The following is a 16,345-nucleotide window of genomic DNA, read 5'->3' as shown; positions in this document are numbered from 1 at the left end:
CTCAGTCAGTCCTTTGCACGCTAGAACACGTCATAAAAGGAACCAAAAGTAGGGAGAAAACGAGAAACTGGCGTGGAAGAGCAAAGGTATGTGAGAGAGTCTTTTGACACGACGAAGACCAAAACCATCGCAGAGGCAAAGATAGATTACTAAACCCACAACCACACTCACACACACACACTCCTCTCTCAGAAAAATACACCCTTTTTTCTTTCACTTCACTTAGGGTTTCATCGCTATTGCTTCCTCATGAAGAAATCCTCCTACCCTAATCCCACCCCTCGCCGCCACGATTTTCACCGTCCGCCACCACCCACCCACGGCTGCGGTTGGGCTCCCCGCCCCGCCTACCACCGCCCCTACCACCAATGGAGGCCCCGATTCCACCCCCACGCCGCCCGCATCGACCGCCCTCCGGAGCCCTATTTCAGGGTGGAGCTCCGCCTCGGCAGCAGCCCCCTCCACCGCGACGACGTCGAGGCCCTGATCGACGAATGCCACTCCCGGCACGACACCTTCACTTTCTACCCCGTCGACGACGTCGCCGCCGTTCTCAGTTACCGGAGCTGGGAGCAGGCGCGAGACGCCGTCGTTTGGTTCTGGGAGGCGCGGCTCGCGGAGAAGCACGATTTCACGCCGACGCTGGATTCCAACGTCGTCGTCGTCAAGGACGATGTGGATTGTCGCCTTCGACCGGTGTTCGCGAGGCACGTGAAAGGGTTGACGGAAGGGAAGGAGGTGAAGCGGTGGATGGAGGAGAGTGAACGGTTGTCGAAAGAAATTTCTCGGCTTTCGAGTTCGCTGAGTAAGCCCTTGCGACTTGGCGTGCACAACGAGTTGGTGGAGAAGAAGAAAGGGCTTGTTGATGAGAAGAATCTTGTTGAAAGGAGGTTGAAGGAGTTTGAGTCTGCGATGCAGTGTTTATTGAAGTATTTGGAGGGTGGTGTTGACGTGGAGGGTGTGACTGTCTTTAGGTTTGATGGAGGTTTTGATTGGAAGCGGATTCATTGTCTGATCAAAAGGGAGTGTCGGAGGCTTGAGGACGGGTTGCCTATTTATGCTTACCGGAGTGATATTCTTCAGGAAATACATTATCAACAGGTATGTCTTTCTTTCTATTGTGATTTCAATTCTTTTTACACTCTGTTTTTCATAGGAAGGGATAAGTGTTTTATAAGTGTGTAAGTGTAACTATATTTTTCCTTTTCTTCTTGTTGGGAAGTGCCAATTACTGGGGTGTGGTTTATGTACCTGTCTAACAGCTTAATTTAATGCCAGTTGGTTTTAAACAATGTCTTGAACTGTGGTTGCGGTTGTAGATGGAGGGAAATTGTGGACAAATGCCACCGCAATTGCGGTCGCGAAGACTCCAAAATCCTCGACATTGCACGGGAAATTGGGCCAAATGTTGCCGCAATTGTGGCCGCTAAAAACCTTAAGACGTTATGGCTGAAATTGCGACACAAACTGTTTTTTAAAACCTTGGTTTTAGATGAAATCGTATTAGGTCCTATACCTTGTTTATGTTGCTATTGTGTTTTGTGAAGGGAGGGGATCTTTCCTGTATCGCTTGGTCTTTCAGGCATTTGTGGAGGTGAGGGTTGGGAAGTCTCATGTCGCCTACCTCAATTTTTGGGTTGTGGTTTATATACTTTTTGGGCAACTTCAGTTAACGCCCCAGTGGTTTCAAGATGAAATCTAATAGTTCTCTCCCGTACTACTGTATTTTTACTTTTATTGCCGGTGGATACTATGAATTACCTTTTTGTCTAGAATTTAGATATTTTTTTTTCCTTTTGCTGTGCTTCTGATTAGTGTATATGCAGATAATGGTATTAATCGGAGAGACTGGTTCTGGGAAGAGTACGCAGTTGGTACAGTTTCTTGCTGATTCAGGCATTGGTACTGACGAATCCATTGTGTGCACCCAACCTCGCAAGATTGCTGCCAAATCAGTGGCTCAAAGGGTCCAGGAAGAAAGCATTGGATGTTATGAAGGCCAATCAATCAAATGCTGTTCTACATTTTCATCCTCACGTGAGTTTGATTCCAGGATAGCATTCATGACAGATCATTGTTTATTGCAGCACTACATGAGTGATAATAATTTATCCGGGGTCTCGTGCATCATAATTGATGAGGCTCATGAGAGGAGCTTAAATACAGATTTACTGTTGACTTTGTTAAAGAGTTTACTTTGTAGGAGGGTTGAAATGAGACTTATCATTATGTCTGCTACAGCTGATGCAAAGCAGCTGTCTGATTACTTTTTTGCTTGTGGAATTTTTCGTGTGCTTGGGAGAAGCTTTCCAGTGGATATCAAATATGTTCCTTCTGACTATGCAGGAGATTCTGGTTCTGCTGTTGTTGCCTCATATGTTTCTGATGTTGTCAGAATGGCAACTGAGGTTCACAAAACTGAGAAAGAGGGAACTATTCTTGCCTTTTTGACCTCTCAGATAGAAGTAGAATGGGCCTGTGAAAAGTTTCAAGCTCCCTCTGCAGTAGCTTTGCCCTTGCATGGAAAACTTTCTTCTGATGAGCAATTCCGTGTTTTTCAGAACTACACTGGAAAGAGAAAAGTGATATTTTCAACAAATCTTGCAGAGACATCACTTACGATTCCTGGTGTTAGGTATGTGATAGATTCTGGGCTGGTTAAAGACAGCAGATTTGATCCTGGTAGTGGGATGAATGTACTTAAGGTTTGCTGGATCAGCCAGAGCTCTGCTGATCAACGGGCTGGTCGTGCTGGGAGGACTGAGCCTGGTGTGTGCTATAGACTGTACACGGAAGCTGATTATCAGTCTATGGACCTAAATCAAGAGCCGGAGATTCGGAGAGTTCATCTTGGTGTAGCAGTTCTGAGGATCCTTGCTTTAGGAGTGAAGGATGTGCAAGGTTTTGATTTTGTGGATGCTCCAAGTCCTAGCTCCATAGATATGGCAATCAGAAATCTAATTCAATTAGGAGCCATTGAACTGAACAATGATGTTCATGATTTAACTTCTGAAGGTTGGTGCTTGGTAAGAATGGGAATTGAACCTAGGCTGGGTAAACTTATTCTTGGTTGTTTCAAACATGGTTTGGGTAGGGAAGGTATCATCCTTGCTGCTGTGATGGCCAATGCTAGTAGCATCTTTTGCAGAGTTGGCAATGAATTTGATAAACAAAGATCTGATTGTCTTAAAGTGCAATTTTGCCATTGTGATGGTGACCTCTTTACTCTTCTCTCCGTGTACAAGGAATGGGAAGCTTTGCCTCGAGAAAGGAAGAACAAATGGTGTTGGGAAAACAGTATCAATGCCAAATCCATGAGGAGGTGCCAAGACACAATTTTGGAGTTAGAAACTTGCCTTGAGCGTGAACATGACGTTGTTACTCCGAGTTACTGGCGTTGGGACCCTTGTATGCCCTCTAATCATGATAAGAATTTGAAAAGGGTAATACTGTTCTCACTTGCTGAGAATGTAGCCATGTACTCCGGCTGCAATCAACTTGGTTATGAAGTGGCACAAACTGGGCAACATGTTCAACTACATCCATCTTGTTCATTGCTTGTATTTGCTCAGAAACCAAGTTGGGTAGTTTTTGGTGAGCTTCTTTCCATTTCCAATCAATATTTGGTCTGTGTGAGTGCATTTGATTTTCAATCATTATACGACCTTTGCCCTGCTCCCCTGTTTGATGTATCCAAAATGGAAGAGCGGAAGTTGCTAATGAAGACACTGTCTGGTCTTGGCTGTATTCTTCTCAAGAGATTTTGTGGAAAAGCCAACTGCAATTTGCTTGCTCTTGTTTCACGTATAAGGAAAGCTTGTATGGATGAACGCATCTTCATCGAAGTGAATGTTGACAATAATGAAATCCACTTATATGCCTCTTCAAATGATATGGATATAGCCCTTGGGTTGGTTAACGATGTTCTAGAATATGAGAGAAAGTGGTTACGCACTGAATGTATGGATAAGTTTTTGTATCATGGTTCTGGTTTCTCTCCACCTGTAGCTTTGTTTGGGTCTGGTGCTGAGATAAAACATTTGGAACTTGAGAAACGTTCCTTGAGTGTTGATGTGTGTCATCCAAACATAAATGAAATTGATGACAAGGAGCTCTTGATGTTTTTTGAGAAGAATACCTCTGGTTGCATCTGTGCTGTGCACAAATTCACAGGCAATACGAGGGATGAAGATAGGGATAAGTGGGGCAGGATAACATTTATGTCCCCAGATATTGTCAGAAGAGCTGCTGAGCTAGATGGACGGGAGTTTTGTGGCTCATCCTTAAAAGTTGTTCCTTCACAGTTGGGAGGGGATAAAACATTTTCGTTCCCTGCTGTTAAAGCAAGAATTTCTTGGCCTCGTAGGCTTAGCAGGGGATTTGCCATAGTTAAATGTGATATAAAGGACGTTGATTATATCTTGAGAGATTTCTATAACCTTGCAGTAGGAGGGAGGTATGTTCGATGTGAAGTTGGCAAAAAGAGTATGGACAGTGTTGTTATAAATGGGCTTGACAAAGAGCTTTCGGAAGCTGAAATATCAGATGTGCTAAGAACTGCTACAACTAGAAGGATTTTGGATTTTTTCTTGGTGAGAGGGGAAGCAGTTGGAAATCCACCATGCAGTGCTTTGGAAGAGGCACTCCTAAAAGAAATTTACCCCTTTTTGCCCAAAAGGAACCCTCACATTAGTCCTTGCCGAGTTCAGGTGTTTGCACCTGAGCCCAAGGATGCTTTCATGAGAGCTTTAATCACTTTTGATGGAAGATTACATTTAGAGGCAGCAAAAGCTTTGGAGCAAATTGAAGGAAAGGTGTTACCTGGATGTCTTTCATGGCAAAAGATAAAGTGCCAGCAGTTGTTTCATAGCTCCCTTACATTTCCTACTCCAGTGTATCGTGTGATTAAGGAACAACTGGATGAAGTACTTGCAAGCTTCAGGAATTTGAAAGGTACTACATCATTTTGTTCTTTTTCTTCTGTGGATGCTTGTAAGTTGTAATTCTTTTTTCAAATGCTAAGCATTTTTTTACTCACAAACCTACATGGCTGCTACGAAATATTTTCTTTTGAAAAATTTTGTTGATTTTTTGCAAGTCTATTTGTCAGTCTTGTTGAACAATCATTTTTTTAATTGCTCAAGTCTTAACTAAGTAATGGACTAACAGTTGCCATTATTCTGTCCTAAACATTGATTGATTTTTATGAATGGGCCATCCATGTTTGTTGGTAGCCTCTATTTATATTGTGTGAGATAACTTTAATTGCACAATTTCAAAAGTCTTATTATAATTGACAGCTGACAATCATTGGTCTTCTTGGTTAAGGTCTTGAATGCAACCTGGACAGGACATTTAATGGTTCTCACCGAGTGAAGATAACAGCGAACGCCACAAGGACAGTGGCAGAAGTTAGAAGACCTCTGGAAGAACTATTGAGAGGGAAAACCATTGAGCATGACAGCCTCACCCCTGCAGTTCTCCAACTCATGTTGTCCAGAGATGGCTTTAGTCTTAAAAACTCATTGCAGCAAGAGACTGGAACTTATATTCTTTTTGACAGGCACAACTTGAATTTACGGGTGTTTGGTTCCCCAAACATGGTTGCTTTGGCTCAGGAGAAGGTGATACAGTCCCTCCTTTCTCTCCATGAAGAAAAGCAGTTAGAAATTCATCTGAGAGGGAGGGATCTACCTCCTGATTTAATGAAGCAAATGATTAAGAATTTTGGGCCAGATCTCCATGGATTGAAAGAGAGGGTACCTGGGGTAGATCTTACACTGAACATACGTCGCCACATAATCATTCTTCATGGTAGCAAGGAGTTGAAACCGAGAGTAGAGGAAATAGTTTTTGAGATTGCTCGTTCAAGCCATCATTTGGTTGAGAGATTTGGCAATGGACCCAGTTGCCCAATTTGCTTGTGCGAGGTTGAGGATGGATACCGGCTTGAAGGCTGTGGCCATTTGTTCTGCCGGATGTGTTTGGTTGAGCAATTTGAATCTGCTATTAAAAACCAAGGCACTTTCCCGGTATGTTGTACTCACAGGGACTGTGGAGATCCCATCCTGCTTACAGATTTGAGATCTCTTTTATTTGGTGATAAGTTGGAGGATCTTTTCAGGGCTTCTTTGGGAGCTTTTGTGGCAACAAGTGGGGGAACTTACAGGTTTTGCCCTTCTCCTGACTGCCCCTCAATTTATCGAGTTGCAGATCCTGGGTCTGCTGGCGAGCCATTTGTTTGTAGGGCTTGTTATTCAGAGACTTGTACCAGGTGCCACTTAGAGTATCATCCTTACCTTTCATGTGAGAGATACAAAGAATTCAAGGAAGATCCGGATTCATCTCTGATAGAATGGTGCAGAGGGAAAGAACAAGTTAAGTGCTGCTCGGCATGTGGATATGTAATTGAGAAGGTAGATGGGTGCAACCACGTTGAATGCAAGTGCGGAAAGCATGTCTGCTGGGTTTGTTTAGAGTTCTTTAGTACTAGTAATGACTGTTATGACCATTTAAGAACTATACACTTAACCATATAAATTGCCATTTGCGTACCATTTTTCTGAGACTTGTAATTAAGCCTAGCGGTATATAATAACACTGTACATGGAAGTAGCAAATTGTACAGCTTTCTTAAACTAATGTATATATATCACAGCAGTTCTGCTTCTTACTTGTATATCTAATTCTAATATAAGTTGCACGGTGTATATAGGTTGTGACTTTTCTGCTATGCAAGCTCTACATTATGTGTTCAAAAGCAGTTCAATACGGTTGTATTTATCCATTAAATGAGCCGGAAGAGAGAATTGATTACAAGTCGATTAGCACGAACTAGGTTACAGTTATATTTGTGTCTAAATAAATATAAAGCAAAAAATTGTATATGCAGATCGTCTTCTGTGTCTCAAAACGGTTCCAAATTCCAATCACAGCAGAGTGGCTATTCACAGATAGTATCTGCAAGCAAGAGCAGTGGTAACTCCAATTCCCAACGAAAGAACCAAGGCCAGAACCCATGCAACACCAGTAGTTTCTTCATCATGGCCATCTCCCTCTGGTTGTTGACGCAGCAAAAGGGATTGTTGCAAGCGGAAAACTTGAAGCTCAAGCAAACGCACCTGTTGGCGATATGCAAACAAGTGCATGGCCTCTTCCAACAAAACCATAGAAAGACCCTCCTTTTCATTTTTCAGAACTGCAGCCTTCTTTTCTGCCTCTCTGGCCCGTGTCTGAGATGCTCGCAGTGCCTTCAGAAGCTCCATTTTATCCTTTTCATCATGTCCACTGTCAATCCTGTAAGCACCAGACTGTTTGCTATGTTGCTCTTCTTCTCTGTTATAGAGCCTATTCATGGACAATATGACACTCTTATCTGGACCCATAAAAAACTTGGAAGGTGGAGGAAGATCACAGTTCTGCATCAGGTCAAACCCTGAAGGCTTGTTGTGAGAAACTGTGAAACCCATAATCTCATTTCTTCTTCTTTGAGTTTGACCAATCTTCTTTTGTTGGCCACCCATGAAAAATCCAATCTTTTTGTGATTATCAACTTGGTGCTGCCGTGCTGGTGGAGGTAGTTTTATGGGTTAATTTCTGAATGGACTAAAGTCGAGAATTTCAAGTATGTAGTTTGAGGCGTGGAAGGAAAAGGTGGTTGGTGTGTGAAGTTGGTGGTGGAGTGGGAGCATTGAATTCGGGGCAAAAGCGTGATGAAAAGGAAGTAATTTTCGTGATTGTGAATTTGATTGCTGTGTAAGTTTCCCTCTGATTTGATGGCTTGGGAAATTCCTTGCTTGCGCGTTTGGTCCAAAATTTAGATTAAACGACCACTTGCCACGCCATAGGGGAAAATTTTGATTCCCATCCAATTAAACTATTGTCCCTATAGCCCATGATTTTCCTTCTTTCATTCAACACTCCCTTCTTTAAATACATAAAAATGATTTTGGTACAAATATGTTGTTGAATTTTAGACTTTAAAAATAAAACCAAAAGATGCAAATTGCCCAACTCACCTTCTGAGAGGCAGGGAATTTTGTTTTGATTCTCTGCTTATACTACGGATATATAATTTTTCTGCCAACGATTGAAGAAATAATAAACTGAAACTAGAACAGGTCAAGCAGCAAGCGTTCCTCCAAAAAATTTCTGCTTTTCTTTTCTGACCGAGACTGAAGCAAACTATTTAAAAATCCATATTAATTTAATAATAAAACTCTGACGTGCATTATAATTTATAATATTTTTCAGATGATGATTCAATATTAAGATGGATTTAGGAAAAATTCCACGAATATCCCACAAAGAAGGAGAAGAAACAAGAAAAATTAATGAAATGCAAGATTTAAATATGCATACCTCGTACTTTCATAGAAGCTGCCGCATACAACGACACATACTGATATTTAGTGTCTAAACATATATTATTACATCTTCTAAAGTCAATACAACCCAGCCGTTATAATTAGCTGAAATGTATTGATTCGTAGCTGAAATATTTTATTACCAAGTCTAAAGTCTAAACTACAGGAAACTGCTTAATTTTCCAGGAGAATAGCACAAGTAATGCGTTTCTAAAAAAATCTTGACTATTTACTTCAAATACATTCGTATGAATTTTAAATGCATTTGTTTAAATTAATAATATTTTTTTCCTGATATATGTATTATTTGTGAAAAAAATGCTAAAATTTCTCCAAAATTAGTAGGTTAGTTATTGTAAATACAAGGTTTGATCTGAGAAATTTTCACGAATTTAAGAATAATTAATCAGGATGCGTGCTAATGAGTGTAAAATGTTATTACGTAATCAACAGCCAATCAAATTTAAGAACACAATCCGTACAAATTAATTTTAGTACTCCAAAGTCCAAAGCATATGATTCCCCCCCATGAAATGCTGAAAGCCATGTGTTTGTTTAGAAGTCAAGATATTTATATAAATTTTATCCTCGCCTTTTTTTTTAAAAAAAAAAGAAGTTAAGATAAATTGAAATGGATCATATGAAAAAATTACCATTGGATCAAAATGTATCTAATAATTTACAATTTACATGTATAATTAAGATTTGTGAAGATACCACCAATTAAAGTATCGTTTTCCTACATTAAAGAAGATGCAAGAATCGAAGACCTATCCATAAAAAAAGAATTGAAGACCGGAAATAAAAAAGAAGAAGAAAGGCTGAAAGAATATATGCAATAAATTGTGGGATACTGGGATGCTGCTACCTTTGATAAACATATCCAATAAAATTTTCCTTGGTATAGTACCAAATGTGGCTTCTTTGTTCTGCCTCTTTTTGAAATTGCTCACACGATTTTTGTTTTTATATTTGTTCTAGAATTCCTTATAATTATAAGAAGAAAAAAATGGAATAGCTGTTTAAGTGCCTTCGTCCGGTATCAGGATAGTCTGAAGCAGAATATCTTACACCTTCCATTTCCATTTTCATGTCAGCTCATGCTTTTTGAACTGCTTTTTTATTATTGGAATTGGAGTTGGGTTTGTCTTCCTATTGCTTAGCCCCCTTCATTTCTTACAACCTCTTTTCTCGTTTGCATCTAGGATTGCTAATATTAAGACCATTTGCATGTAATATTTTGAATGAAGTCCAAGACATACTATAGGTTATTTTTAATAGTATCATATTATCTTATTATATTTTATCTTATCATGTCATGTTATACTGTAACTACGGACAACCCAAAAGCTAACTATCAAACCACACAAGATAACACGCAAACGACCCAATAAAAGTCTATTGACTTGGGCCAAAACAAAGAAAATGAAGTCAGTGGGAACATGCGTAGGTCTATCAAGGAAAGTTAAATTGTCCCATTAAAGCATGGCCAAGAACATGCCCATTGTTGTGAACCCCTTTCGAGCAAGGAAAAAGCTCCACAGAAGATTAGGAACAGGGAATGAAATAAAAACTGGAATTGAATTAATTCTTCTCTGATCTTCATAGAGCAATACTATAGCTGCATGATGCAAGTCTACAGATGCAATAACAGAATCCTAACAAACTCAATTCTACTGATGCAAGCCTACCTGACTCATTCTCTATTATTTAATAAGAATCCTCTTAATATTTCTTTTACCTATGTAAAAAAATTATACACATAGGTTTGAATATTCAAATCTTGTTTCAAACCAAAAAATTACACGTTTTTATTTTACAAGAATGAAACACGTGTTGAGAAAAAAAATACATATTTTCAATTTAATTTTATGAGAGCGGAAAATATATTTAACTCTTTTAATAATTAACTTACTGACATATATGAAGTTTTGAACAGCTCAAATTTTTTGCCTTAAGACTATCCCTACCAGTACTCATGGTTTAGCACCAGATACTACTACATGAAGTTTGAACATAGAGATATAAAGACACACTGACAAGAATTGACCTTCCTTTAACCTCCCACCACTTGAGATAACACGGGAACGACTCAATAAAAGTCCACTGACTTGGATCAAAACAAATAAAAAGAAGTCACTGTGAGAAAGCACAAGTCTACCAAGGAATGTGAAATTTGTCCCATCAAACTGATTAAAGCATGGCCAAAAGATGCCCAAAATTCTACCAAAACTCTAGGGAGGACTTCAAATTTTCCATGTACCCTCTATCATTGTGTGTTTTTTTCCTCTTGTTCACATGTTCTAAATTATCCCCTCCTACTAAAAGACATCTCTTCTTGCCATGTTTCTATGATGAATTTCCATCCTAGAAATCTATTTCACCAGTACCTTGGTTCAAGTGATGCTACCATGAGAAGGAGAACCAATTATAGTCCAATACCTTCGCCTCTTCACCAACCAGTCCCACTTTCAATTCCGTGGGTTCCTGCCATCAATGATAGAGATCACATGTATCTAAACCTTGCACCTATCATTATAATTGTCATAGCTGGCACAACTTGCATAATTTTTTTTCTCATCACCTTGTTCAAAATCCTAAGGTACTATTATCCAAATAGATACAACGTTAGCAGAAGTAACCCACCAATATTATTTGACATTCGTGGAGATTCTCCCTTTTCTGATGATGAGGAACATGATCAAGCCATTAGGCACCCCATATGGTTCATCCCCACAGAGGGTCTCCAACAATCAATCATAGACTCCATCACAGTCTACAAATACAGAAAAGATGAAGGGTTGGTTAAAGAAACTGAGTGTCTTGTTTGCCTTGGTGAGTTTCATCAAGAAGAGAGTCTCAGAGTATTGCCAAAGTGTAACCACGCTTTTCACATCCCTTGCATTGATACTTGGTTGAGATCTCATAAAAGTTGTCCCTTGTGCCGTGCACCTATTGTTCTTGATGTTGCTAGTGTTGGTGGTGGCACCGAGTCTGACTCAAATGTTTCTGATATGAACGAATACGTAGAAGAAAGTAATAGTGGTGGAGTGAGGGTTGGAGATGAAGAAAATTCTAGTGAAGAGGGGAGGGATGATGGAATTCATGTTTTGAATGAATGTGTCGAGGTGAGTGGCCATTCTACAATTCTAATTGGTTCTGCTTCTGATGTTAGTGCACAAGAATTTGATGATGAAATTGAACTCAAAATGAAGAGATCTGTCTCGGTGGATTCATCTTCTGCTTCAATAGTATTTAGTGATGTGTTGGAATTAAATTTTGATATAGAAAGCTTAGACACCAACACCAACTTGGTGGTTGAAAAGGTTTCAATTTCAAGTAACAAGGATGTTGCTATTGCTAAGGAGGGTAGCGAAAGTTCAACCAATAACAATCTGGCTTCAGTTGGGCATGCAATGCAAGAGAGGCATTGCTCATTGAGGTTCTCTTCACATAACACAAAATTCTTATTTTCCAAGCGTAGCAGGAGCCAGAGTTTAACTCTTCCATTGTGAACTAGAAGCCACTGAGGATATATTCACCTGGCAAAGTCAAGTAAAAATTCTAAAGGACGTTCTTCTGTGTGAATTTATCTAAGTTTTCAAGGTATATATAGATAAATGATTATTTGTATGAAGCATTGTTCTATATTTGTCTTTCCGTATTTCATTTACATTAGTCGTGTGTTTCAGTATGTTAATTAATAATAACCAAGAAATAATATGCGTAGTATTTTCAATCCACTCTACTCCTGTACCCCATAAGCAAAATATTCACATGAAAAACTTTCAACATTGTCTTCATCTATATCTTTTTTTTATAGATCCATATGTTTTTAGAACTCAAATTACATCTACTTATTTACTATTTGATTTCATGTTCCTTAAAAAAATGATAAGGTTTTGGGATGAATATGACTAGCTATGAATCATGGTACTTTTCAGTAAGCGCAGCGAAAATTATTGGTATGCATGAATATATTATTGGGTAGATGCTGAGAAATTATAGTACAGTTTGCGATCATTATGTCTTTATGATTCTGATCAATCTCCTTGGCTATTCAGTATTCACTGGTGTAATTAAGTTGACCATAAATCCGTAGTTGAACTTGAGCACCTATCCCGTACCCCAATTACACGTTCTTAGTCTCTTCTCTCTCCCGCGCTATGAGCTTTTCACCTCATTTTATCGTGTGAGGGACATTATATAAAGACTTTGAACAAGTTCAACTGTGATGTGACAATCCTATTTAAATTATTTATGCTAAAGACTTAACACTAAAAGTAAAAAAAAAAAATGTACAGATAAAACTAAAGTTCTATTTATTCTTTATTCAAATTAAAATTTCTCGTTAGCTTCACTCGCTCAGTCGAAGGTAGATGCATCTCAAATTGGTAAAATTATGTTCAGAAAATAAAATATGAGAAGAAATCCTTCCCATACAACTTTTTCTTCAGGCGATTGCGACAGATAAATGCCAAACATGCTATAAACAGTGTTCATATATTCTTCCCCATATAATTTTAACAATAATAATTATATGCTATATTAAGAATTTCACCCAGAAAATCAACAACTTATAGCATGCACGACAACCATTTTGCTCTGCAATATTCTCTGTCGAGCGTTGGTCTGGCCAAGAATACGTGCCATTGAATTAATTGGAAAACGAACAGAACATATTGAACGTAAGGAAAAAGTCATCAATGTTCATTTGTTCCACAATTAGACAAAATAGGCAATTCCTCCATAGTTATCTTACTGTTTAGAAGAGCTAGAAGCTGGTTCAGTGGTGTAGTTTGTTTCTGAATTCTGATTCTAGGAGCCTCCAAGAAATGAAGTTGAAAATTTGTTTCTTTTTGGGTAAAATGGATTTTATTCATCTTAAAAATGGATTAGCCTTTTCCTTTTTACCAATCAAAACATTTTTATCACATTACACATCGTTTTTTCTATTTTCTTTACTATTCAACTGTTGACCGTGAAAATACTAGTAACACATTTGTTAAACACTTTTTAATATTTTCTTCAATATTGAATGAATTATATGTAACTCATATTAAAAACAGTAAACCTAAGTATTTTAACGAAAGTCACATAAATTCACTCAATAATAAAGAAAACAATGGATAAATACGTCATCACCAAATAAAACATAACAAATAGTTAATTAAAAATAGGACAGAAAATGGCATAATTAAACACACGTTGATTATCCTTCAACTTTATCCAAAATCCAAAATTTTGACTGCATGAGAATCTAATTTCAGACAACACAACCCCGAGAAGAAGAATTTGTTTTCGTGCAAATTAGCATTTCTGTTCGCTATAATATGAAACATTAACTTATTAAAATCTTTCTGCGCAAAGTTGGCGCCGTTACTATCAATAGAGCAACTGATTTCCTGTAATTAACTTTGTATCTTCCTCAACTTCTTGTATAAGCGTTAACGATTTTAAGAGGAAAAGAAATTAGTTGCAGCTTACAACGCAATGAATCCACCATAGAAGATGTTGATAATAAAACAAAGCGAACAAACAAACATGTCTTTTTCTTCACTAGTACCATTTACCTTGCCTTTCCTAATTCTGTCTCCTGTTTTTCTTCTCCGAGTCCTATACATGATAATTTTTCTTCTCCAAGTCCACTACATGAAAATGGAAGCCGAGATCCTAATGAATCAGTTAGTTATTGAATTAAAATTAATAGTGGAAGAACCCCACAAGCAAAGTTTCCTTTTTCAGTTTACAAAAAACCGTTTAAGAACGTTTTTTCCCCTTACCTTTCCCACCCTACAAAGTTGTTCTTTTCTTTCATCCTTGTTTCATTGGCTTTGTTTTTATATAACTGGAACATTCTCTTTTATTTTCTTCTAGTTCTATGATTAACTGAGGAGTTGAGAGAAGCAATCCCAAAACCCAATCACCTTCTTATGTTCGTTCACAAAGTTGAATTTGGAATTAACTGAGTGATAAGGAAGGGATTGCATCTCATTCACCCTCCAAGTTGGACTTTAAGCTGGTGCTTTGGCTTTTTTGAGCACTCTCTTGTACTACATAATTGGGACTTAGCTTTTTCCCATGATGGATTCTGCATTTTTTCTTTCTGGGTGCTTTTGAAGCCCGCATTCTTAATGGGACTTGTTTTTACCAAATGGGCATGTGCATTCCTACTATGCTACTATCTCAAAACTTCTGAGGTATATTCAGGTAAGGTAAACCCTCTTAACTTCAAAGTTTCATTTCATGCCTTATGGCCTTATCCGTTATTTGTTCTTCAAAAGGCAATGTGTTGAGTGAGTCCAATATCTTAGTTGTCTCTTGTGTTGTGTTGAATGGCCTTGCCTCGTTCGTTATAGTGGAGGGCTTGCATGACGGTTCTAAAGCGAGAGATGTGAACTTAGGAGGGTGGCTGGTTATCGAAGGTTGGATGATCAAGCCTTCACTCTTTGGTGGCACTGCCAATGGAGACATGCTTGTGAGCTACTTACTATTCATATTTTCTTTATTCTTTTTTCCTTTCAAATACATGATTTTTGGGGTATTAATAACTTATCTGGCTGATCTGTGTATGTTGGTACGTATTGAAAAACGTAGCATGGGACGTCACAGGTTCAATTTAAGTCAGGGACGTTGCAGAAGTATGTGTCTGCTGAGAATGGGGGAGAAATGAATAACTTGACAATTTGTGTGTTTATAATTGTCATAGCTAGCACAGCTTGTGTAATTATGTTTCTCATCACGTTGTCCAAAATCCTAAGTTACTATTATGCAAGGAGATATAACGTTAGTAGAAGTAACCCACCAATATTATTTGACATTCGTGGAGATTTTCCCTTTTCTGATGATGAGGAACAAGAACAAGCCATTAGGCACCCCATATGGTTCATCCCCACAGAGGGTCTCCAACAATCAATCATAGACTCCATCACAGTCTGCAAATACAGAAAAGATGAAGGGTTAGCTAAAGAAACTTTAACTGAGTGTCTTGTTTGCCTTGGTGAGTTTCAACAAGAAGAGAGTCTCAGAGTGTTGCCAAAGTGTAACCACGCTTTTCACATCTCTTGCATTGATACTTGGTTGAGATCACATAAAAGTTGTCCCTTGTGCCGTGCCCCTATTGTTCTTGATGCTGCTAGTCTGTGTGATATCAACCAAGACATAGAAGAAAGTATTTGATAAAAATAAAATATTTACCTATTTCAAAATAGGTATAAGACTACCATTGAAGCTATAAAGAGAATAAAATAAACATTGTTATTTTCTTTCGGTAATAATTGATAAAAAAGAATAAATTCACAAAAAAACCTTATATAGCCTAAAAATGTCAACTGAATAATGACCATTATCATCATACTTTAGTCAAGACTTAAATATTTTTTTTTATCCCTAATAAATATTCAATTTTATATTTATTTTTTAATAAATTTATATTTTACGATGAGTTTCTAAAAAAATAACAATTTTATTTTTGTCCTTGATACTTATTTTTAACTTCCAATAAATTAATAAATTTTTTATTTGTTCAATGATAAATATTTCTTATTTTTTATTAATATAGACTAAAACAAAATTTGTTAATTTATTAGGAAACAAATACAATTTTTTTTAATTTATTAGGGACTAAAACAAAATATCAAGAATAAAAAATAAAAGTGTTATTTTATCAGAGACTCAATATAAAAGAAAAAATTATTAGAAAATAAACATAAAAATAAAATATTTTTTCGGAATCAAAAACATATTTAAAACTTTAAAGAATTAAAATAAAAATTAAAATCATTAAAACAATGTTTCTAATATTATAAGGTCTTGCTGTAAAAAATATATATTCTAAGGTCTTCTTGTCTTTTTTATCATATCTAATTCACTAAATCATCATAATTAAAAAAATTAGTTAAGTTAAATGATTATATTAAATTTATCTTAAATGTACATATTTTATTTCAAAGTTATTCTTAACATTAATGAGATATATT

The 16,345-nt window shown here is 37.5% G+C and overlaps 4 protein-coding genes across 5 annotated transcripts; 3 read left to right on the top strand and 1 right to left on the bottom strand.

Annotated features, from left to right (window-relative positions):
* HELRP (ATP-dependent RNA helicase DEAH12, chloroplastic) lies at positions 1 to 6,673 on the top strand. The gene is made up of 3 exons (XM_003552760.4): positions 1 to 1,101; positions 1,827 to 4,953; positions 5,329 to 6,673. Exons 1-3 carry the CDS (start codon positions 250 to 252, stop codon positions 6,537 to 6,539), a joined length of 5,190 nt encoding a protein of 1,729 aa, XP_003552808.1. The 5' UTR covers positions 1 to 249; the 3' UTR covers positions 6,540 to 6,673.
* Positions 6,674 to 6,751: 78 nt separating this feature from the next.
* On the bottom strand, positions 6,752 to 7,555 carry LOC100306441 (uncharacterized). The gene has a single exon (NM_001248161.2). The coding sequence runs from the start codon at positions 7,521 to 7,523 to the stop codon at positions 6,948 to 6,950; it is 576 nt and encodes a 191-aa protein (NP_001235090.1). The 5' UTR covers positions 7,524 to 7,555; the 3' UTR covers positions 6,752 to 6,947.
* Positions 7,556 to 10,777: 3,222 nt separating this feature from the next.
* Positions 10,778 to 11,881, top strand: LOC102667611 (E3 ubiquitin-protein ligase RING1). Its single transcript, XM_006603026.1, has one exon. It carries the CDS (start codon positions 10,778 to 10,780, stop codon positions 11,879 to 11,881), a length of 1,104 nt encoding a protein of 367 aa, XP_006603089.1.
* Positions 11,882 to 14,290: 2,409 nt separating this feature from the next.
* On the top strand, positions 14,291 to 15,704 carry LOC102662435 (RING-H2 finger protein ATL54). 2 transcript variants are annotated; one of them, XM_006601865.4, is made up of 3 exons: positions 14,291 to 14,576; positions 14,726 to 14,844; positions 14,964 to 15,704. In XM_006601865.4, the coding sequence occupies exons 1-3, from the start codon at positions 14,501 to 14,503 to the stop codon at positions 15,543 to 15,545; spliced, it is 777 nt and encodes a 258-aa protein (XP_006601928.1). In that variant the 5' UTR covers positions 14,291 to 14,500; the 3' UTR covers positions 15,546 to 15,704. The 2 variants fall into 2 exon arrangements, with proteins under 2 accessions (XP_006601928.1, XP_040867930.1); XM_041011996.1 differs by having other exon boundaries at positions 14,291 to 14,581.
* Positions 15,705 to 16,345: the final 641 nt, after the last annotated feature.

The sequence above is a fragment of the Glycine max genome, chromosome 18, assembly GCF_000004515.6.
Source record: "Glycine max cultivar Williams 82 chromosome 18, Glycine_max_v4.0, whole genome shotgun sequence".
NCBI lineage: Eukaryota > Viridiplantae > Streptophyta > Magnoliopsida > Fabales > Fabaceae > Glycine > Glycine max.
This window is presented reverse-complemented; position numbering and strand designations above follow the sequence as displayed.